The 19,344-nt window shown below is 48.2% G+C and overlaps 7 protein-coding genes across 7 annotated transcripts; 4 read left to right on the top strand and 3 right to left on the bottom strand.

The window, feature by feature from the left end:
• The first annotated feature begins 482 nt into the window (after window positions 1–482).
• On the top strand, window positions 483–4,194 carry SPPG_04732 (CAMK/CAMKL/KIN1 protein kinase). The gene is made up of 9 exons (XM_016752964.1): window positions 483–1,236; window positions 1,312–1,566; window positions 1,634–1,733; window positions 1,804–1,835; window positions 1,899–1,953; window positions 2,013–2,143; window positions 2,207–2,324; window positions 2,389–3,728; window positions 3,786–4,194. Exons 1-9 carry the CDS (start codon window positions 883–885, stop codon window positions 3,828–3,830), a joined length of 2,430 nt encoding a protein of 809 aa, XP_016608448.1. The 5' UTR covers window positions 483–882; the 3' UTR covers window positions 3,831–4,194.
• SPPG_04731 (uncharacterized protein) lies at window positions 3,839–6,018 on the bottom strand. Its single transcript, XM_016752963.1, has 4 exons — window positions 5,894–6,018; window positions 4,916–5,822; window positions 4,403–4,847; window positions 3,839–4,334 (listed from the first exon to the last, which is right to left on the bottom strand). The coding sequence occupies exons 1-4, from the start codon at window positions 5,958–5,960 to the stop codon at window positions 3,939–3,941; spliced, it is 1,815 nt and encodes a 604-aa protein (XP_016608447.1). The 5' UTR covers window positions 5,961–6,018; the 3' UTR covers window positions 3,839–3,938.
• A 111-nt stretch (window positions 6,019–6,129) lies between these two features.
• On the top strand, window positions 6,130–7,358 carry SPPG_04730 (uncharacterized protein). Its single transcript, XM_016752962.1, has 4 exons — window positions 6,130–6,186; window positions 6,244–6,534; window positions 6,591–7,140; window positions 7,210–7,358. Exons 1-4 carry the CDS (start codon window positions 6,133–6,135, stop codon window positions 7,335–7,337), a joined length of 1,023 nt encoding a protein of 340 aa, XP_016608446.1. The 5' UTR covers window positions 6,130–6,132; the 3' UTR covers window positions 7,338–7,358.
• A 48-nt stretch (window positions 7,359–7,406) lies between these two features.
• SPPG_04729 (uncharacterized protein) lies at window positions 7,407–9,325 on the top strand. The gene is made up of 4 exons (XM_016752961.1): window positions 7,407–7,780; window positions 7,869–7,987; window positions 8,062–8,210; window positions 8,265–9,325. Exons 1-4 carry the CDS (start codon window positions 7,503–7,505, stop codon window positions 9,132–9,134), a joined length of 1,416 nt encoding a protein of 471 aa, XP_016608445.1. The 5' UTR covers window positions 7,407–7,502; the 3' UTR covers window positions 9,135–9,325.
• A 1,881-nt stretch (window positions 9,326–11,206) lies between these two features.
• On the bottom strand, window positions 11,207–14,153 carry SPPG_04728 (uncharacterized protein). The gene is made up of 14 exons (XM_016752960.1): window positions 13,725–14,153; window positions 13,492–13,655; window positions 13,312–13,430; window positions 13,147–13,236; window positions 13,012–13,087; window positions 12,741–12,942; window positions 12,592–12,678; window positions 12,375–12,527; window positions 12,165–12,293; window positions 12,008–12,103; window positions 11,789–11,938; window positions 11,621–11,716; window positions 11,426–11,562; window positions 11,207–11,348 (listed from the first exon to the last, which is right to left on the bottom strand). The coding sequence occupies exons 1-14, from the start codon at window positions 14,130–14,132 to the stop codon at window positions 11,318–11,320; spliced, it is 1,938 nt and encodes a 645-aa protein (XP_016608444.1). The 5' UTR covers window positions 14,133–14,153; the 3' UTR covers window positions 11,207–11,317.
• A 130-nt stretch (window positions 14,154–14,283) lies between these two features.
• SPPG_04727 (uncharacterized protein) lies at window positions 14,284–18,432 on the top strand. Its single transcript, XM_016752959.1, has 5 exons — window positions 14,284–15,970; window positions 16,041–16,164; window positions 16,253–17,316; window positions 17,385–17,484; window positions 17,548–18,432. Exons 1-5 carry the CDS (start codon window positions 14,291–14,293, stop codon window positions 18,345–18,347), a joined length of 3,768 nt encoding a protein of 1,255 aa, XP_016608443.1. The 5' UTR covers window positions 14,284–14,290; the 3' UTR covers window positions 18,348–18,432.
• SPPG_04726 (uncharacterized protein) lies at window positions 18,309–19,226 on the bottom strand. Its single transcript, XM_016752958.1, has 4 exons — window positions 18,966–19,226; window positions 18,787–18,891; window positions 18,602–18,719; window positions 18,309–18,526 (listed from the first exon to the last, which is right to left on the bottom strand). Exons 1-4 carry the CDS (start codon window positions 18,981–18,983, stop codon window positions 18,453–18,455), a joined length of 315 nt encoding a protein of 104 aa, XP_016608442.1. The 5' UTR covers window positions 18,984–19,226; the 3' UTR covers window positions 18,309–18,452.
• Between the last annotated feature and the right edge of the window lie 118 nt (window positions 19,227–19,344).

Raw genomic sequence — 19,344 nt, 5'->3', positions numbered from 1 at the left:
GCGTCCCAATGTGGACCAACAACAGTAGGATGCATCACATTGTCCCAAAGAGGCTAGGCAAAGCGGATCCATGCCCATGTGCATATGCCAATTCCACTGGCACAACATCAAATTAGGCACTTTCATCAACCATCTCAGATCCCTTGCAGCTGATACTTGTGCATATTTGATCTGCCGAGGAGAATGGAACGTATGGAATTGCATTTGGGCAGTACCGTCTTTGGTATCCCGGTAACATCCTTTGTTACGTTGCATTCTGTTGTTCTTAGGAATTTGGTCGACGATCGCCGTGCTTTTTCATTGTGCAGAATAACTCGACAAGTTTGTGGGCCTTGATTCTCATCGCTTGACACTGTTATTTCTCCCTGCCCGTTCAAACAACCAAATGCTCGCCGAACGAGACAAAGCAAAACTACTTTGTGGGCGAGCTGTTCTGCTTCTGGTTGCAAGTTCAAAGTCCGTTGGTAAAGAAAAAGTCCATCGTTCGCGGAGCAAACGCGTTTCGCCCATGTCACGCACAAAAGCCCCACGCAGCTGGTTTCCGCCAGTTATCGCAAAATAACTGCGTAAAGTTTTGGGGGACCATTTTCACTCCTCCGAATCGCCATTGCGCTCTCGCATCGCCCGCCCTCATTGCGTAGTTTGTCCCTTACCTCCCTGACAAGCACACAGACGTACTCACCCCTTGCTTTCCTGCTTGCACCCCTTATTATTATCGCCACGTTGTGTAAAGCTTATCTTCCCAAACGGTCCAAATTCGACAACTGTTTTCGGGAACAAACATTCAAGAGAATAACTTTTGCTTCATAAACTCCAAGGAAATATTACTCTGCAGAGCAGGGCCCAGGACTCGGGGCAAGCGTTCGATACTATCGCAACGTAATGCCAAAGCTTTCTCTGTCAAAAAGGAGAAAATCAAAGGACGTCGCACGGACTGAAAACAAGGACACTGCTTCAAAGAGCAACTCCCGGAAGCGGGGCATCGCAAGTGAGAGATCGAGTGAGGATGATACATACGGGTCCAGCGACTCAATCGACTTTCCTGGAAGTGTGGGCAATGGAGGAACGGTGAATGTGCAAAGGTCATGTGGAGAGAAGGGAGCAAATGCGCGACCTACCACTCCGAACCCACGTCCGTCTAGGAAGATTGTTGGTCCTTACAGACTGTCAAAGACACTGGGACAAGGAAGTATGGGTAAAGTCAAACTGGCCGTTCACATGGTCACAGGGGAAAAGGTATCTTTGGACCGGCTGTCGAGGAACGTAGCAAGGACCCTAGGATGCGAGAGCTAATTCCTCCTATTCTCCTAGCGTGCATGCAAAATCATTCCTCGGCCATCCGGAACAACACCGCTTAGCGAAGCTGTGGTCATTGGGCCAACCACGTCCATTCGAAATCTCCCAGTCATCAGAGCGGACACCGGTGACGGTCAGAGAGAGGTCGAAGACACAAAAGAGGCTCGAATCATCCGTGAAGCGGCCATAATGCTCCTTCTTCATCATCCTCATATCGTGCGACTTTACGAAGTAGTTTTGCAGGACGAAAACTACTATATGTTTCTGGAGGTAGGATTCGTTGCCTGTACAAATTTGAACAAGTGGTAACCAATTCAACTTCAATTCCGATTGTCAGTATGTCAATGGTGGGCAGATGCTGGATTACATCATATCTCATGGGAAACTGAAGGAAAAGCAGGCCCGGAGATATATTCGACAGATCGTATCTGCCATTGGTGTGTGACATGACATGTGAAACCATGGCCATTCGATAAGATGTTCTGAACTTTTAACCTGGTCTCTTAGATTATTGCCATCGAAACTCGATCGTACACAGAGTATGTAGAATATCCTGCCATGCGCCGACCTGTTTTTTTAACTGACCGAATTGTTCATTGCAGGATTTGAAAATAGAGAATGTGCTGATTGACAAAGATGGATCCATCAAGCTGATTGGTACGTAAGGAGACACTTACTTGGAACTGGCTTCGCTCTGAGTCTTACGCCTCCTCTAGATTTCGGCTTGTCAAATCTGTATTCCCCCACATCGCAGTTGCAAACATTTTGCGGAAGCTTGTATTTTGCTGCACCGGAATTGCTTAGTGCCAAGGCCTACATTGGCCCTGAAGTTGATATATGGAGCCTGGTGAGCACAAACGGGAATGAATCTACATCACTCTATTAATCTTATGTTGGGTCACTTCATTAGGGGGTAATATTGTACGTGCTTGTTTGTGGCAAGGTGCCATTTGATGATGCTAGTATGCCCATGTTGCACGCAAAAATAAAAGCTGGGGCTGTCGACTACCCGCCCGATCTCTCTGATGGTCAGCGTTCCGTAAATGTTTTGACTACCAGTGCGCGACTCTCTAAACTTTCCAATATGAACAGAATGCAGGCATTTGATTTCGAGATTGCTGGTAGTCCAGGCAGACAGACGGGCATCAATGGCCGAACTTCGATCCCACCCATGGATAACAAGAGGCTATGATGGCCCTCCCAACAGCTATCTTCCATCAAGACCGCGGCTGGAGGCACCTGATATTGAAGTGGTGAAACGTATGAGAGGCTTCGATTTTGGAACAGAGGAAACTATATGTTCTACTCTGGACCGTCACATCAAAAAGCGGGACGTTCGCCGGGGCCGAAATCCAAGTGAATCACCTCTACCAAGTGAGCCGATGTTGAGCATTTATCATTTGGTCAAAGAGAAAATGCATCGAGAGAGTTGGGAAGCGGCAATTCGACCACCCACACGTCCCAAACCGGTCGTTACGACATCATTGTCTCAGGACCCTCCCCTCACCTGTCGCGCCGCTTCATCTGCCGAAAGACACATGGCAAGCGCGGAAAACAGAACGCGGGAAGCGGCGGGTTCAGACGCTGCACGATGGGAAAATCCCACCAATCGCAAGACTTCTCAATCATCCGCGCGGATGTCCGAAGACGTATCATCAAGGAGCGAACCATCTCCACGCCGTTCGTTGACAAATATGATGCGGCGCTTCAGCACGACAATCTCGCGAACTCCATTACCACAATCCACCGCTTCTCCTGTACACTCTGGAGTACAAGCCACACCATCTACGTCCCATCAATCCATGCTCACATCCTTGGCCACCAACCGATCATCATCCATCGGCACACTGGATGACCCTCGCGTGTCGAACGTCGGCACACTCTCGGGACGACCTGGACGAGCTGACGAGTTTGTGAGGACCGTTTCCCTAAAAGGATTGCTGTCTGTCGTGAACTCGTCCACAAAATCTCCTTCCACCATTCGCCAGGATCTACTTCAAGTCCTTCATCAGGAAAAGATCTTTTTCGTTGAATACTATGGCGGGTTTGATTGTGAGTTTATACCCGACATATCAAAGGCGACGAGGAACACGGACGATGTTACTGGAAAGGCATCGAAACGGCGATATAGCTTCATGAGTTTGGCATCGTTGAGACGAAGCCTTGATATGTCCTCTGGCGACAGGAATGAGGCGCAAAACTCGGAGCGTCATCACCAACGCGATATGGTTGCTGCGCCAAAACCGGTACCCTTACCCAAACCGCCTGCACCGGTGCGAATACAATCCAACGGATTAAGACGAACATCCCTTTCTTCCCTGCAGACTGGGACGAGTTCGCAAATGTTGCGAATGGAAATTTTCATTGTGAAAATCCCGTGGTTGGGTCTACATGGAATTCAGTTTAGGAGGATCACGGGAGATTCCTGGCAGGTGAGTCTTTGTTTAGTTTAATGTCGAGGTTCTCACACATGCTGACTGTAATCTCAGTATAAAGCGGTTTGTGCAAGGATACTTGATGGGGTTCGTCTGTAGCTGCGTATGGGAAATTGTTTTTTTAATATTGTAATACTTGTAGAAACTGTAGCAGGTCTGTTGTGGGGGAAGCAATTGGTTCTCGTATTTTAATTATATTGCTGCTCCCTAGCGTCCGACACTCAACCCTGACTGCGGTTGCCGCACACTTCCGCGCTCAGGCAACTTTCTCACACGCGCCATCCTCTCGCTCTCCAACATTCCGGCATGGTCCCAGCATTCTACATCCAAACTGCTTCTCCCAAAGCTTTTTGTCACCAATCGTGCAACTTCCAATCGCCGGCTAAGATCCAAATTGGTCGTCACGGGTCGACCAGCCTCAAAATCCGCTGCCCGTTGTTCTGCATATTGCCGTCCGATAAGCTCCACCATGTCACTAGGAACTTGATAGTCTTCCTCAGGGAAGAGGCCAAGGAATATCCGCGCATCATTTTTGAGATCGTCTGGGAGGGGAGTGTCAACGGATTCGTCAGTCGTAGGGATAAGAGGGATGATGCAGTCAATCTAATGAAATATACGAGGTCAGCATTACATTTCCCTTTACGCAGGAAGCAGCTTGTCCCGAGACCTACCGCAAACATGCATCGTCCTTGGCTTATTACCAAGAAATTGTAATCCACATTCCGCTTCATCTCTCCATAACGAATGATGTATGGCAGTTTCGCCGTTCGAATGACTTCACCAAGGTGCGCGACATTGCGCACCCCTCGTTCCTTCAGGATCCCATCTTCCAACGTCATTTCGTCCACAAGTATACATGTTCCGTCCGCCAATTGCAATTCTCCAGCACTAACACCAATGTCGTCCTTCTCCCCGTCACGCCCTTGCGCAGGTACCAGATGTGTCTCTTCATTAAGGTGTTTTAAGGTCAACGCTATCCGGTGGAATCGTGGTACAAGACTTGAGACGAGCTGTGCTATACTTGACGTGAAATCCGGGTGGGTGGAGGTTGAAGGACAGCCGCAGATGTTAATAGGCAAGTAGCCAATGGGTGTGTCGTCTGTTGCGCGGTGATGACTGGGGAAGGAATAAGTAAGGTAGGGATCGGGAAACTACCACACCTTCTGTTCATGATATATACTCACATTTTTGAAAGCAAATGGAGCAATAGGTATTCGGCAGCCAAACGATCTCCAAAGAGTTGAGTGCAGAAGTGTTCCAGAAGCCGCGTTCGCAGAAGGATGATGTTCATATCTGACGCTAGCTCTTTTGCCCGACTCAGGTTACGAACAGAAGGATTCATATGCGATCGCCCAAGATTTCGGAAAAACACTGCATGAATCCGCGGAATGCTGCTAAAGCATGCTTGCTCCGCACCATCCGGTGGCAGTGCAAATTCCATTCCGGTAGCGGCATCCACCGCAATATCGTCGGCTTGGCTGTCGTCCGACGGATTATCTACCTTTTCCAAAACCCCAACAACATCCAATACGTCATTCAAATGAAATTGTGGGTCTTCGCCATACGTCTTCACCATAGCTCCGACCGCATACTTGTCCTGCGGGATTGGAAATTTGCCTCGTAGTTTTTCGTCGAGATGTGTAGGTGCATCGTTGAGAGACAACGAGGCAATATCAGACGAAACATCATCTTCATCTTCCCCAATCCTTCGGAATCCCTCCTTTGCCCAATCAGTTTCCCCAGGAACCGAGACGCAAAACACGGGTTGTTTCTCTGCGACGTTATTCGAAGAGAAGTTCATCATATCAGCCTCCACCACAGTAAATCCAGGCCGATCTTGTACTGTGTCACAGTAGAGGGTTGATACTTTGACCTCTTCGCCCGTGGTCGTGTTTCGCAGCGTTATTTCGGTAAAGTACTCCTGAACATTGAACGAGTTGTCTTGGACCATACAACGAAAACGAACCAGGCTGCGGTCTGGAAGTGTGCTGAGTGATGCGTGATTCAAGGAGGGAATGCGTGACAAGTCTGCATCTGTTTGGAAAGCGTTGGAAAACTGATCCCGGACGTTGTCCACTGTCATGTTACTCTCTACAAACATATGAAGACATATTAAACCGAGATTTTCCGTCAACAGAAGGCCATTGCTCCATCCTACGTACGATCGATAAGCTCATAAATGACTTCCAAAGGACGCGCGACATAATCCTCAACTCTGGGAGGGGTCATTGTTGCGTTACAGGCGTTGTAGGCAGGTTGTTTGCTGCTGGAATTCCTCGACAGATCTCACTATCCAGCTCAGATTCTTTGTCCGATATGTCCGAATAGTTGTCATACCAACAGCTGGTCACGTAAGACTCGTGGCCTATCTGGCCGAGAGCGTGTCGAAAGGTGAAAACAGATGTTCGGGAATGAAGACCTACACCCATTATGGAGGTCAGTACGGGACTTTGAGGTAAGGGTATGATATTTTCAGTGCGCCTCAATTGCGGACTACTGAACTTCTCGGCAGGAGCAGCTTGACGCCACGCTCAACGTAGATTTATCTTCTGACGTTGGAAGCATAATTCACCAGGTGGAGAACCAACGACTTGTTTCGACGCGGAGCGCATTAGAGAACAAAAACAAGACGTTTTCAAGTCAGAATGGATCGTTGCCAGCCCGTGCACCGCTGCCTGCCCAATCGTTCACTCCTAGACCGCGTCTCAAGAAGCGGAATCAAGTTTCATTCAAAGAACTGGAGCTAGAACCAAAGAAGAACATTGATCGATTGGAGGCAACGGTAGAGAGTCTTCACAAACAGGTTTGTAAGCAAAATGCTGATGTGTGGGATTCTAAAAACTTACAGGAAGACCTCAGATCAAACATCTTTTGACTTCAGAGGGGCTTCCCGATCCCACAACGCGACAGCACGAGAAACCATATGCGAGCTCTTTAGTAACTCATGATATTGCTTGCGATGCAGAATTGATCTCTCAGCGTATGGACGGTATGTGTATTGAGCTTGATGCACTGCAACGCGAAGTAAAGGAACTCTTGGAGTCAAATGATCATAACCCTCGAGATGTGGCGCCCTATTCCATCCCTTACCCCGAGGTCCATGATCGTCTCAAAACTTACATTGAAGCAGAGATGGATATGGCATTACGACAGCACGAACGTGACTTTAAACACATGTTGGACGATTATCTCAGTGAACTGAGATTGACTTTGAAACAGTCGGCGTCTGATGGTGGCGGTGCTAAAGGGAGCGCACATGGCGGAAGAAGTTTACCGCGTTCTTCTCGCCCTGGCCATAGACACATTTCCGGTAATTCTTGGCCTCCGTCAGAGATTGTTGATATGGATCAGCTGTTGCAGACCTTGAAGTCGAAGCTGAAAAGTGAAAGAAAGTCAATTCATCGATCAGGTGCAACAATCAATGAGGAAATCCTATCAATCTACGTGATGCTAATGAAATGTATAATCTTCTAAGCAGCTACACCTCAGCGGGAACAGAGTAACTGCCCTCCTTCTACCAGACCAAAGTCTTATAGAGCAGCCTATGCATATACCAAACCTACACTTGCGTCCACATTGAAAAATAAGACATCTAAAGAATCCTGAAATTCAGATTGGGTTTTCCGCATCACCTTGTCACGTGACACTTCCTGCCACAAACACAGCGTTCGCCTCTTGAAACAACGATCTGCCGCACCTGTCCAGAACGACATGCCCACGTCGGGCCCGTCATCCCCGACGAACACTTTATAATCGCCAACGCACGAGCATATGTCCACGCATTCTGTCGCGGGCTCGGACGACGACCGGAGATGGTCGTCGGAGAGCCTTAACGTTCGAGATTCGGCAGAACTCCTTCCCACATCACATGATCTTCGGGAAGCATTAGAGGTAGAAGCCGCAACACCACATTGGAAAGAGAACTCGATAAGCGATACGTGGCAGAACTATATGCTAGTTGCTCGACGGTGGATCTTTAAGAATGATGTCGGCGGGTCCGACAGTTTTGCGAAGGCATGGATGAGGAAAGCTCTGGTGGCAGGCTCCTAGTGAGTGTGGGTGGGTGGGTTTTGTGTCAGCCCGTTTTGGATTTCTGTTTCTCCAGATTGAGTTCTTAACCAATGTATCTCTCTGTAGTATTCTTGCTTGGTATACCACGTCTCTGGTGCTGTCATTATATAACAAATGGCTCTTTTCGGAGGATCACTACAATTTTAAATTCCCCCTCTTTACGACTATGATACACATGATTATGCGTAAGTTAAAACAGTACTATTTTTGATCCTTCTGGTCGGACAACTGATCTGTACTGCGATTTTGCTTCGCCCAGAGTTTACATTATCTGGTGTGGCGGTCGCATTTATATGGCCGCGAATGCGTCCAGCACGGCATCCTGCCGTGAAAGATTATTTTACGAAGGTTTTGCCATGTGGTGTCGCAACGGGCATGGATATCGGTTTGTCAAATAGTAGTTTAAAGGTAGAGGATGACATCGGTATGTGCGACGTATCAAGGCACTGACAAGTATATCAGGTCATCTCCCTCTCCTTCTACACAATGGTGAAATCCGGAGCACCCGTCTTTGTTCTCCTTTTTGCTTTCCTATTCGGGTTGGAGAGGCCGACGTGGACATTGAGCGGCGTTATAGTCGTCATTTGCTTCGGCGTGTTTCTCATGGTCCTTAATGAGACTGAATTCAACTGGGCCGGTTATGTGGAGGTTCAGATTGCTACGGTATTGTCAGGCTTACGCTGGGCTTTGACGCAGATGCTCCTGGAACGCGAATCAATGGGGATGAATAATCCGTTGGCTACAAATCTATTCCTCGCTCCTTTAATGGCGCTGTCGCTTTTGATTGCATGCTCCGTCATGGAAGGCATCCCCACAGTTTTTCAATCACCGTTCTTTGCGACATTTGGGTCGACTCTCAGTATACTAGGCACAATATGCTTGGGCGGATTCATTGCGTTTTTAATGGTTGTGAGTGAATTCTTCCTGATCTCAACCACATCCGTTGTCACATTTTCTATTGCTGGAATCTTCAAAGAGATCATTACTATTATTGCAGCGGCAAAGGTGTTTGGGGACGAGTTTCCGGCGAACAAGATAGTAGGGCTTATCATTAGTATCTCGGGAATTGCTGGATATAATTACTTGCGGATCCGACACATGAGAAAGAAGCATAGAGCAGAAACACGCAAGACGATAGGACCTTTTCAGGAAGGTGTAGACGAGGATGAGGAGGATGAGGATACGAGACTAGTAGCTGCAGGAAGGGGTTTGTACGGTTTTCACCCTGTGAATGCCATCGCGGGATCTAGACCGAGTCGTGAAGAGGAACTTGATCTGGAGTTCATCGGATATGACGATGTTGAGCTTAATGACGATACTGATTCACCGTGACACGTTCTTAATTGTTGCGAGGTGTTCCATCTCGGTGACAGTCAAAACCATTCGAATGTGAATATGCCCATCTATTCCTTTAAGAGTATATATGATATGCCACAAGGTTCAAAAACTTACTATAAGAAAACTACCAGCGCCATATGCGCTATCTATCCTTATCTAAAAGAGTGGCTGACTTATTAACTCCATTGGCCTTGCGCACGCCGTTTATATGTCTTGCTTTTGGCTTTTCATTCTTGGATGAGAAGCGACTTCTAATTGCCCTGATCATCTTTGAAAACCAGAGCACATTGAGCCCCATGAGCAAGATATTGGCAATACTGTAAACCGCGATGTTCACAGTCGGAATCTCGTGACGTCGATGATAGACAGTGACTACAATGCGAAAGGAAAGCCAATTGAGCCACGGAGCAAAGCCCAGCTAGTTGGGAAAAGAGAGATACACGTACCAAAGAAATCAGCCGAGCTGTAAAAGCCGAAGCAGATGCGGGCCAAGAAGAAGACAGTAAGAAGAATCATCCCATTCACTAGTTGGAGTTTTGTGCCGGTTCGACCGGTTTTATCGCAAAACCAGTGGACATTTAGGAAAGGTGTGCTTAAAGAAGGGGCTGTCTTAGACATGTGGAAGCAACGAGTCATTCGATAATACTTACCTCAGCTCGAACATCAGGAATACAGCACCATAGTACATAAGGAAGGGCCTCTGACAAAGGAAGACAGCGGTTAACTTCTACCGTCCGCTCTCGCGGCAACCCAAAGTTACCCAATATACTCACGAAGCAAAGACCAAAAACAGTCAAACACGCCAAGCCATGAAGCGCAAATCCGACACCAAACTGCGCGATGTAGTATAGGGATATTATAGTGTCCCAAAGAAAGTACCTGGTAGGGAAGGGACGACATTAACCAAGGATCACGGTGTGTGGACCAATATGCCCCCGTATCCGCACGTTGATGGCTAGCAATGACTGCAGGTTCCATGCATTCTTTCTGCATCTCACGCCCATACAAACATTCAGGTAAACGTACCCGGTTGCAATCGCATAAACGTCTCCAGCTTTCGGCGCGTAACCATAAACCTTATCTTTCTGCAACGCCGGTTCGCCAAAGATGGGAAAAGCAAGGAGGCAAATGGCAACAGCGTGGACTGTAGAAACGATATGAAGGCCCCAATCCACTCTCTTGATTGGACTTAGCGCCGCAAAGTGCTTGTTCCCCGACCATGCTGATAGATAATAACCTATCCAGTATATGAATTGACAGCCGATCGCAGATGCCAAAATGATATGCCCGTGGTCTACCAAATGTGGCAGCTCTAATTGATGATATATGTCGTGCAGGGTGGGCATCGTTGAGAGCGATCGGCGGGAAGGTTCAAAGGGATGGTCAAAAAGAAAAACGCAATTTGGAGAGAAGCAGCTGGGTAATTGCGGGAATTGAAGTTTTCGCGGGTGAAATCATCAACCAAGCCACACTCTTGGCAGGGCAGGAGCACAGAACAAGCGTTTTGCTTTGACTTTTCATCTCTTTCGCACTGGCGATCGCCATCTAAAACAACCGTCACGACGGAAACCAGTTTTCAAAAAAAGCCTGTCTGACGCAGCATATATGTATCATACATGGGGCTACGGATGAAGAATTAGGAGGAAACGAGGCGGGAATCCGCCCATGATCTGGTGTTCGCCAGGTTGTTGATGGTGGTTGCATCACCAGGTTGCGATGAGAATGTATGTTTGGGTCATTATGACTTCAAGCGACTGGATGAAGAGAATGGATTAGGGGAGAAGGGAGCACGAAGAGGAGGAAGAGCGTTGTTGCGAAGTCCATCCCTTCTGTTGAGTGGCCTTTTGAGTTGCTCCGGGAGGGATTGAGGCCCCAGACGTACCTTTCTTCTTTTTGCCTTCAATGTCCACTTTCTTGATCTTATCTGACAGTCGTTCAGTCGTTGATGCTGGGGGGAGTGATGAGGCGGTATAATACTGTATTACTTTTTAAATTTGATCGCAAGGGGAGCTTCACTATTGGGTAAGCTGCCATCTTGAGACCGTCGATATGCGATCGTGGGACAGGTGGAGTGGAGCAGATGGCTGTGCAGTAGCCTACGCTCGTATATGCGGAGAGTAATTAGGAAACTATGGATTCTTAAATTCACACATGTATCTACATAGCCTTCGTCTTATTTACAATCCTCGCCTCCAATCTGGGATATGTCTGAACCACAAAGATGGCGAATCATTAACTGAGGAAGAATAAAGGCATGATATGCACAAATACAGAGGCCACTTTACCTTCTAGGTAGTATAACCGGTTTGAAGTGATCCTTGACCTTTTCAGTCGCATCCTCATGGGGTCCCTCGACCTTGTTTTGGAATGCTTCGGTTGGTCGAAGAATGCGTGAAGGGTCTCGCGGTACGTCGACAGCAACCTTTTTACGATATTATTAATGAGTTTCTTCGATGTGGTATCATGCCAGGGCTTTGTACCTGTTCTCGAAGTCTCTCCAAGCGTTTAGTCCTCTCTTCTTCCTTCTTTACTCTCGCGGTGACCGCTTCACGTCGCTGTTGCAAAAGTTCTGCATTCTAGTAAAGAGATCATTCGTCAGTTGGGAGGAGCTTGAAATTGAACGATCACGTCACACTGCCACAAGGCACCTTTTGGGCCAGTCGTTTAGCTTCCTCCGCAACTAATAAGGAGGTGAACTTCTTTTTCTGTCTTTCAGCTTCCTCGTCTAGCTTTTGTTGAAGGCTTCGAGTTTCACTGCGTTTTTGCACATAGATAGACACCCGATCACGCAAGTTTCGCTGCCATGGATCATGTATTTCATTTGAGATTCCACTCAAGGTTTAGGAATAGTGAATTATCAACCTTACCTGTTCCTCACGCCATCTCTTCTGCTCTTCCTTTGCTCGTTGTAGCTCTTCTTGTTTTATTCGCTCAGCCTCCTCTTTTTCGGCCTGTTTTTGGCTCTGGTAGAGTCATCCGTGGTTAGAAGCAGCGTTCAATCGAAGAACCATTTTCAATGCGGACCTTCCAGCACGCAAGAATCTCCTTTTGCCTGTCTCGCATTGCGCGATTTCTCTGTGTGTCGCCTTTTGTACGTTCCTTCTTTCCAGACTCTGTTTCCGCCTTCATTTGGACGTTTTTCTCGGCTGATACCTGCAGCAAAGCACACATTTCTGGTCAAAAATCTTGTTTCGAGCACATCATGCGGGTATTGACCGCGAGATATGTGCTTACCGCTTTACTTTGCTTCCACCTGGCGATGGCCATCTTCCTTTCCTCGCTGACTCGGAGAAAGCTTTCGTACCAAGCTTCATGAGCCGAAGCCATCTCAATCGTTATGCCCGGCAGTTTCGAAACGCAGGCTTGAAGGAAGGCATTGGTGTTTGACTGCAAAGAAAGTGAGGATCTCTTACACTGAAGAGACTGCCTTTATGAGTTACTGCAAGCTTACAAAGTGCTTTTGTCGCAATTTCACAAATGCATTGTGAGTAACATCCTCCCATCCTCCATAAGGGCCACCGTGTCGCGCAAGAAAGTTCTAATAGGTGATTGCGTGAGTCTTCAGTGAACATTGAACCAAGCTTACTCCAACATGGGTACCTGATAAGCGATCGCCTCAGGGAGTAAAGTGCCTTCGGTGTGCACATTGTTAGCCGCCGCACGTTTGGGTTGAGATCTGCCATCCTTCCCTTGCGTAATTGTTGCTGATTCGTCTTGCTGTTGGCCCCATGAGTTGATATGGTCTTCCGCGCATGCTAACTCCTGTGTCAGCTTTTTTTCCTGCTGTAACACCTGCTCGTATCTTTCGTGGAACAAGAGCAGTTGCTCAATGGGCGATATTCGATTTTGGGCAAAAAGTTGTGTATCTTACCTTTCTCGTTCAGTATTCTTGAATACGAGGATGCCTGCCTCAATCGTTTCCATAAGCTGCTTTAGCGAGCTAATGTCTGTCGGGTGTATCTTAAGCATAAACAGAGGATTTTCGCTTGTTCCTTGAGTCTCTTACAAGCATTTCCCGGCTTTGGAGCTTGAACATATTGCCAAAGTTTTTGCACGTTGTGCCGGATTTGTTCGATACGAGTAGATAATTGTGCTTCTGGTGGTATACGATGCATGACAGATCGATCAGGTCAGAAAACATCAATATACACCGGAAAATTCGTAGACTCACTTTCTAGTTTCATTTCTTCTAGAGATCGTGACCATACATCGCCTACACACTGTAGTATGTCTGCGCGAATAGCTACTTTGGATGTGACGGCTTGGAGCTCTTTCTCTATTATTTGGCATCTATATGAACTGCATTAGAACATCTTGTTTTTGATCATATGACTCCTCACGACCCACGCACTTGCTTCTCTCTTTGTACATGGCTTCCAGAACGTTTTTCTTTTTGGAAGCCGCCTCCATCATTCGGCGGTGATTTTGTGAAGACTTAGGGGTGGATGATAGCTGACGGCCCCGCTTTGCTTTCGTCGACGAAGGTGGAAGGTTAACCTCTTCCAAATCTACCTGCTATTAACATGATGAAATACCGATGAGGCTTCTGGTGATTGTTTTACATTCCCCATTTGTTTGCCACACCTCATCAACATCCATCAGAACGACATCATCATGATCATCATTATATCTTGCGCGCACATGTTCATCCGGCTTACAACCCGCGCGGCCAGGACTGTCCGTCGGATTGAAATCTGTGCAGGCTTCGGGTTCCAGCACCCCTTGTATTCTCTGCAATTCTGCCATCATCTGAAATAAAAGCTCCTGGGCATCCGGACTTTCGCTTTCATCGCCAGAAATGCAGCTAGTCAGTTCATCCGTCTCTTGGCCCATTGATTGAAATTCGCCACGATCATTGTAGTATCCTTCTAGTGTGATCGGTGACCCCAGGTTTGTTTCTGTACCCAAGGTCTCGGCAGATTGTACAAGATCTTCACAGTGACATGACGACTGACATTCATTTTTAACCTCTGGAGGGTCGGCGCATAACATAATGTCTGCTAGAGGAAATATTTGTGGAAAGCAAAGACCAAAACGATCGGCCAGTCGTGAGTCGCGCGTAAAATGGTTACGTAAGGCTACAAGCCACATCTGGACAATTACCGACTATCGGTGTCGGCAACCTGCTAAAAAATAAAATCACCGCAAAAATGCGAGAAACAGTCATTGTACGTCCTCCGTCACCACCGAAGGTAGACCGTGCCGTACTGGGTATAGCTCATACGCCCAGAGGATACCGGAATATCGTTCTGCAAAATGCCGAGGAAAGAAATCCGATTGAGGCTGAATATCACCGTCCACATCGGAAAGATCTTATGGACACAGTCCTTAGACGGAGGGTACAAAGTCTGGGGGCACCCATGATAGCAACCGGAGGAAACATTGAAGTGAACCGGAAACATCATAATCCTGTTGCCGCGGCTATCGACCTACCTTATATTGCTGAAAGCAAGCTCCAGGCTGTACGACAGCCCCCCAAGCTCCCGCCAGCGTTGGAAGCCCAAGTGCATGTTGTGAAAGGATATCGTGCGGCCCTTGCGGTGGTTGAAAAAGAAAGGGAGGTCGAGCAGAATTTGAAGGAGACAAAATTAGAGCTGCGTGTGAATGACAAAGTGAGGGCCGAAATGGGGGACTACGTTGGGTCTGGGCAGAAGGAATTGTTCCACGAGCCAGTAAACGTCAGATCTGCTGAGACCCGTGATCGGGATGTGGATCTTACTACCACAAATCAAACCATGCATAAAAGTAGTTGGCTTCAAAATGTCGTCCGGAAAAGAGACAGCGCGGCAACTCGCAGGATTGATGAGAGGATACCTAAATCCCTTCCTGTCAATTTTGGCAATTCAGACACTTTGGGGTCTGCATTTGATCTAGAACAGCTAGTCGGCAACGGAATTATAACAACTACAGACAGGCCACTTCTTAAGCCCTCCGAATCTTTTTCAACTCGGAATGTTCCCTTCATGCTGGAAGTATGGCAGCGCGCAGAGGGTATCAATTTACAGGCGGCAGTGAGCGGATACGCAAAGGACGAAGCACGACGAGTTGCAGACGCCCGTCGGAGTTTGAATACCAAACTGCAAGATTTGGCTGAATCAGGACGCTTTTCCATGGGATCACGACCAGGATCGCGACCGTCAACGGCGGGACGACGGGTATTTTCGGCTGATAATGAGCGCGTCACACATGGTAGACCAAGCATTAGGTCTGCTACACGGCGGAGCTCAGTCATCCCCAAGTCCCCATCCGGTCATACATCCAGCCAGAAATCGGATCGGCCGAGGTCTTCGATAGCTAACCGCGACACCCCACAAATGCCGGAAAAAACCCTCTCCCACTCAACCGTCAGGTTCTTAAAAAAACTGACACGAGAAGGATTGGATCCCACTCAAACTGTTTTGACAGATGGGAATGTGGACGCCTTGGTGCGAATCACCCTCACAGGAGCAGAATTCGAAAGTAGGGAGCGGGTAAGTGATGTCTATGCTCGAGGGTCCTCTGGATCAGGCCGATCCATCCTACTGCGACGGGTACCGCCACGTAAACGACGAGCATACGCGCCTGGACAATGGCACAAGGCCATGAAAGCCGCTGAGGAAGGCCGACTGCTAACTGCATCAGACGGGACGATCGGTGCGGACGATCAAGGAGGGATACGGCTCGTAATACCTGATGTCCGAGAATTCAGAGATGACGACGATACGTCTACGGTAACTGACGACTCCCTCCAACTGAGGCCGAATGCATCCAGACCTGCGCCTCCGGGAACGGAACTACCTAAATCGCTGTCTACAGATGGAGATATGAAATTTCTTCAAGCACTCGGTAAAGTGAGTACAGGCATGCGCGCGACGTGCGCTCGTTGTCGCGTCTGTGGACGTCCACTCAGCCCACTTTTAGCCTACCAGAAGACGCAGCTCGGTTTTCGGTGCTTCACAGCTTCTCCGAACCGTCAAGTCAAATATGAAGCCTGCTGTACTATCGGATTTACCGTCCTTCTCTGTAGCTAGGTTGACCACAATGCGTAAGTAAGGCACGAACTGAAATAACTTCACTTGCGTGTGGTGCAATTATTGTGGTTACTTGCCAAACTGAAATCTTCTCGATTCCAGTGAAACGCAGGGCAAAAGAGAATCCAATATCCAAGGTGGAAGCAGCCCCCGAGAGAACATCACACGAGCCCTCCATTTCAGCGCCCATAATAAAAACTTTGACTGACTTCCTAGAAACGCCATACACGAACCTTGAACAAATACCGCCGACAGACTCCCCCGGGTACATAGCACTCTGCAAGACTCTTATACTTGCACTAGGAGAGGAGGAAGATCGCCCCCTCCGCTTCGAAGCCTCCCGATTGCTCATTGCTCTGGATGCGCATCATTCGCTAGGGAGATGGGAAGGCATTGCTTTCCGGAAAACCTTGGGCGAAATGTTGAAAGATGGAGGCGTTTCTGAGCGGGCCTTGGCAGCGGTTACATTGGCGACAATGGGGATTGTGGATTCTGCGGTTTTGGATGAGCTGAGGAGGGAGCTTGGTGATGTCGACACTGTGACGCGACGGAGGGCAGTGGAATGTCTAGAGATGATGGATTTAAGTCATGCTGAGCAACTACTGGAAGCATTGCTGAGTGACGCTGACAGCACTAGCTGGAGAGTCCGGCAGGATGTTATAGAGTTGCTTGAGTGCTGGGTGGGAAAGCTGTCTCAGTTGACACTTGAACAGCCCAAGCAACCACCGCCAGAAACCAGAATCTCCAGCCGCAAAGCATCGATGATACCCGATTCAGCTCGTATTTCTAGCGCTTCAACGCGTCCAAGCACTCGCGCATCTAATAAAGCCATGGGGGAAGAAGACCCCATGGAAATTGCCCGGAGAGAGCAACTTCAGACGCTGCGGCGCCAAGTGAAAGCCGCTGTCGAAACACTCCTCCGCCTTATGTGGAACGACTGGAATAGTACAGTCCGTGACGCTGCTGCTGCCTCTCTAGGACGACTCGGCAAAGGACAGCATATCCTGGACTGGATTGTGGGTTTACTGAGCTCACCCGACCCATTGAAACGAATCGACGCTCTCAAGTCATTAACAAGACTAGGGGTTGTCACGGAAAACGCGGTTGATAAGTTCCTGGCTTGCTTTCGCGATGAGTTCGCCACTGTGAGGGTGGAAGCGTGCAAGGTAAGAGAACTGCTCCGATTGCGCTGCTTAACCCTTTGGTTGAAATTGTCAGTTGTCGTGAATTGAAGCTGGCTTGCATCCTTGCATCCGGAAACCGAGATCTTGTCAACGCACTATTGGATTGTTTCGACGATTTTGATTGGCGAGTTCGCGCATACGCGGTCAAAGGTATTTACTCTCATAGTCCACAAGGTTGGTGACCTGGACTAATACACAGTCCTGCTTCCGTAGCTATAGGAACGACCAAGAACACTGACCCACAAGTCCATGAATCTCTCCGATGTGCCCTCTACCACGATGCCCACCCTTCAGTTCGCGCAGAGGCGATCCAAAGCGCCCAAATACTTGGCCTTCTCGCAACATCAAAAGACCTTCAGGAAGCGGTTTTCACATTGATGGAAACAGATGCTTCTCCTGCCGTAAGAACGGAATCAGAGAAGGCTCTTATTACTCTGGGATTGATCTTTCCATCAAATGTGATGGAAACAGACACTGGATCTCACATGAGCAGACCGAAGGAAAGCCAATCAACATCTACCACTGCAGGAACGTCACAGCCGGCACCTTTACTCACAGGAGGAGCGAGTACAACGGCCACGAGCCGCGTGGCATCGATGAATATGGTACCATTCCCCCATCTTCTTGTAAATCGCCGACCATCTGAAGTCGAGGTGTTCCTTCGAAGCTCCCTAGTAGCTGAAAAGGAGCAGGAGGCTGTCATCGATCAAGTACGCGGAATGGCAGAGAAAGAAACGGTTACCGCCGAGGTGGCCGAGCTCGAGTTGTGGAAAGATTCTGATGATAATGACGCCCATCTTCATCTTTACCCTGCGGACCACATCCCTGATCTCAAGAGTATACACGGCAAAAAGAGAAGGAAGAGGATAGATGCAGGGATTGGGGAGATCGTGCGAAAGCTGCCTGGGGTGCCTTTTGAGAGAAAGTGGCAGAAAAGGAAGGTCGCGGACATGGCAGATCGTTTACGAGAAGTTCAACCCGCAGAAGGATGTGAAGTTGCCAAAGAGGTGTAGGCAAACGTATTTTTATTGAAGATTTTAGAGATACCTGTAAATATTTGTACATTGAACTAGCGAAAACCAGCGCCACTGGGAAAACCACGCGAAACCGCACGGCCTTTAATTGTTCTTCTTTACAGCATATATATGCCGCTCGTCTGCTGTTATCACAATCACACATGATCCTAGAGACACTTTTGACGTGCATGGATGTGTGAATCAACTGTTGAATAGGTGTTTAAATCCATGCCAAACTACTGTCGACCTACCATTTATTCGTTGTAAATCTTCATTTTTTCCAGTAGCTCCAACTGCCTTTCTGGCATCATGTATCATTCCAAACACATCTTTTGCTGTTGCAGGGTCGTCCGCCAAGTCACCCGACGACTTGCATTCACAACCAGATGTACAGTCACCCAAGAGACGACTCGCAATTTTGGAGAGTAAAACTTACAGCCAACACTGTTCCGTTGACGGCGTTCAGAATGAGCAAACCAGTTTGATCGGGCACCGAGCGGGACAGGGCAGTTAGCACTTCAGTGTGTTCCTGGGATGAAGTCTGGTTTCCGTCAAACAACATTGCGTACAGCGGGAATTTGCAAATGAGAATAGTCTGTCCCATTCAGCGCATACCTCTGCAGACTTTGACATATTGTGACGTGGGTCAAGTGCGTGGGTAGATTGAGTCCTTGGGGGACATGGACTTGAGGACGAAACGCTGTCCGTCAGCAGCGATCGTTGTGGCACAGCGATATGAAATGCACAGCCGCTCCGCACTCGACAATGGAAATGAACGCACGACAAAGGACAATGACTACTCGTTGGCAGGAACCCGATCGGAAGAATACATCCCAAAGTATTCCATGTTCGTTCCTAAAAGAATTACGGCAAAAGATCGACGTCCTGGTGATGAAAAACGCAACGGAAAGACCATCCTATGCATCATTGGAATCTGCATTGCATCCGATTAAAGTGCATGACAAGTCAGCCCTGACGTTCGTCGCGATGAAGT

Source organism: Spizellomyces punctatus, assembly GCF_000182565.1.
Source record: "Spizellomyces punctatus DAOM BR117 chromosome Unknown supercont1.7, whole genome shotgun sequence".
Classification (NCBI taxonomy): domain Eukaryota; kingdom Fungi; phylum Chytridiomycota; class Chytridiomycetes; order Spizellomycetales; family Spizellomycetaceae; genus Spizellomyces; species Spizellomyces punctatus.
This window is presented reverse-complemented; position numbering and strand designations above follow the sequence as displayed.

What these genes read in the sequence shown, in the direction of transcription:
- SPPG_04732 (XM_016752964.1), top strand. Translation starts at nt 883, where the DNA reads ATGCCAAAGCTTTCTCTGTCAAAAAGGAGAAAATCAAAGGACGTCGCA. An exon ending in GAAACTCGATCGTACACAGA is followed by an intron (nt 1,836 to 1,898) that starts GTATGTAGAATA and finishes TGTTCATTGCAG; the next exon opens with GATTTGAAAATAGAGAATGT. An exon ending in AAGTTGATATATGGAGCCTG is followed by an intron (nt 2,144 to 2,206) that starts GTGAGCACAAAC and finishes TCACTTCATTAG; the next exon opens with GGGGTAATATTGTACGTGCT.
- SPPG_04731 (XM_016752963.1), bottom strand. Translation starts at nt 5,960, where the DNA reads ATGACCCCTCCCAGAGTTGAGGATTATGTCGCGCGTCCTTTGGAAGTC. An exon ending in CATTTATGAGCTTATCGATC is followed by an intron (nt 5,823 to 5,893) that starts GTACGTAGGATG and finishes ATATGTTTGTAG; the next exon opens with AGAGTAACATGACAGTGGAC. An exon ending in CTCCATTTGCTTTCAAAAAT is followed by an intron (nt 4,848 to 4,915) that starts GTGAGTATATAT and finishes TTCCTTCCCCAG; the next exon opens with TCATCACCGCGCAACAGACG.
- SPPG_04730 (XM_016752962.1), top strand. Translation starts at nt 6,133, where the DNA reads ATGTTCGGGAATGAAGACCTACACCCATTATGGAGGTCAGTACGGGAC. An exon ending in GGTCAGTACGGGACTTTGAG is followed by an intron (nt 6,187 to 6,243) that starts GTAAGGGTATGA and finishes ACTTCTCGGCAG; the next exon opens with GAGCAGCTTGACGCCACGCT. An exon ending in TAGAGAGTCTTCACAAACAG is followed by an intron (nt 6,535 to 6,590) that starts GTTTGTAAGCAA and finishes GGAAGACCTCAG; the next exon opens with ATCAAACATCTTTTGACTTC.
- SPPG_04729 (XM_016752961.1), top strand. Translation starts at nt 7,503, where the DNA reads ATGTCCACGCATTCTGTCGCGGGCTCGGACGACGACCGGAGATGGTCG. An exon ending in GCTCTGGTGGCAGGCTCCTA is followed by an intron (nt 7,781 to 7,868) that starts GTGAGTGTGGGT and finishes ATCTCTCTGTAG; the next exon opens with TATTCTTGCTTGGTATACCA. An exon ending in TATGATACACATGATTATGC is followed by an intron (nt 7,988 to 8,061) that starts GTAAGTTAAAAC and finishes TGCTTCGCCCAG; the next exon opens with AGTTTACATTATCTGGTGTG.
- SPPG_04728 (XM_016752960.1), bottom strand. Translation starts at nt 14,132, where the DNA reads ATGTTATGCGCCGACCCTCCAGAGGTTAAAAATGAATGTCAGTCGTCA. An exon ending in TTCTGATGGATGTTGATGAG is followed by an intron (nt 13,656 to 13,724) that starts GTGTGGCAAACA and finishes TCATGTTAATAG; the next exon opens with CAGGTAGATTTGGAAGAGGT. An exon ending in CCGGTTATACTACCTAGAAG is followed by an intron (nt 11,349 to 11,425) that starts GTAAAGTGGCCT and finishes TTTGTGGTTCAG; the next exon opens with ACATATCCCAGATTGGAGGC.
- SPPG_04727 (XM_016752959.1), top strand. Translation starts at nt 14,291, where the DNA reads ATGCGAGAAACAGTCATTGTACGTCCTCCGTCACCACCGAAGGTAGAC. An exon ending in TTCTTCAAGCACTCGGTAAA is followed by an intron (nt 15,971 to 16,040) that starts GTGAGTACAGGC and finishes GCCCACTTTTAG; the next exon opens with CCTACCAGAAGACGCAGCTC. An exon ending in TCGCGCATACGCGGTCAAAG is followed by an intron (nt 17,485 to 17,547) that starts GTATTTACTCTC and finishes CTGCTTCCGTAG; the next exon opens with CTATAGGAACGACCAAGAAC.
- SPPG_04726 (XM_016752958.1), bottom strand. An exon ending in TCAACGGAACAGTGTTGGCT is followed by an intron (nt 18,720 to 18,786) that starts GTAAGTTTTACT and finishes TGTGAATGCAAG; the next exon opens with TCGTCGGGTGACTTGGCGGA. An exon ending in AGATTTACAACGAATAAATG is followed by an intron (nt 18,527 to 18,601) that starts GTAGGTCGACAG and finishes GCACGTCAAAAG; the next exon opens with TGTCTCTAGGATCATGTGTG.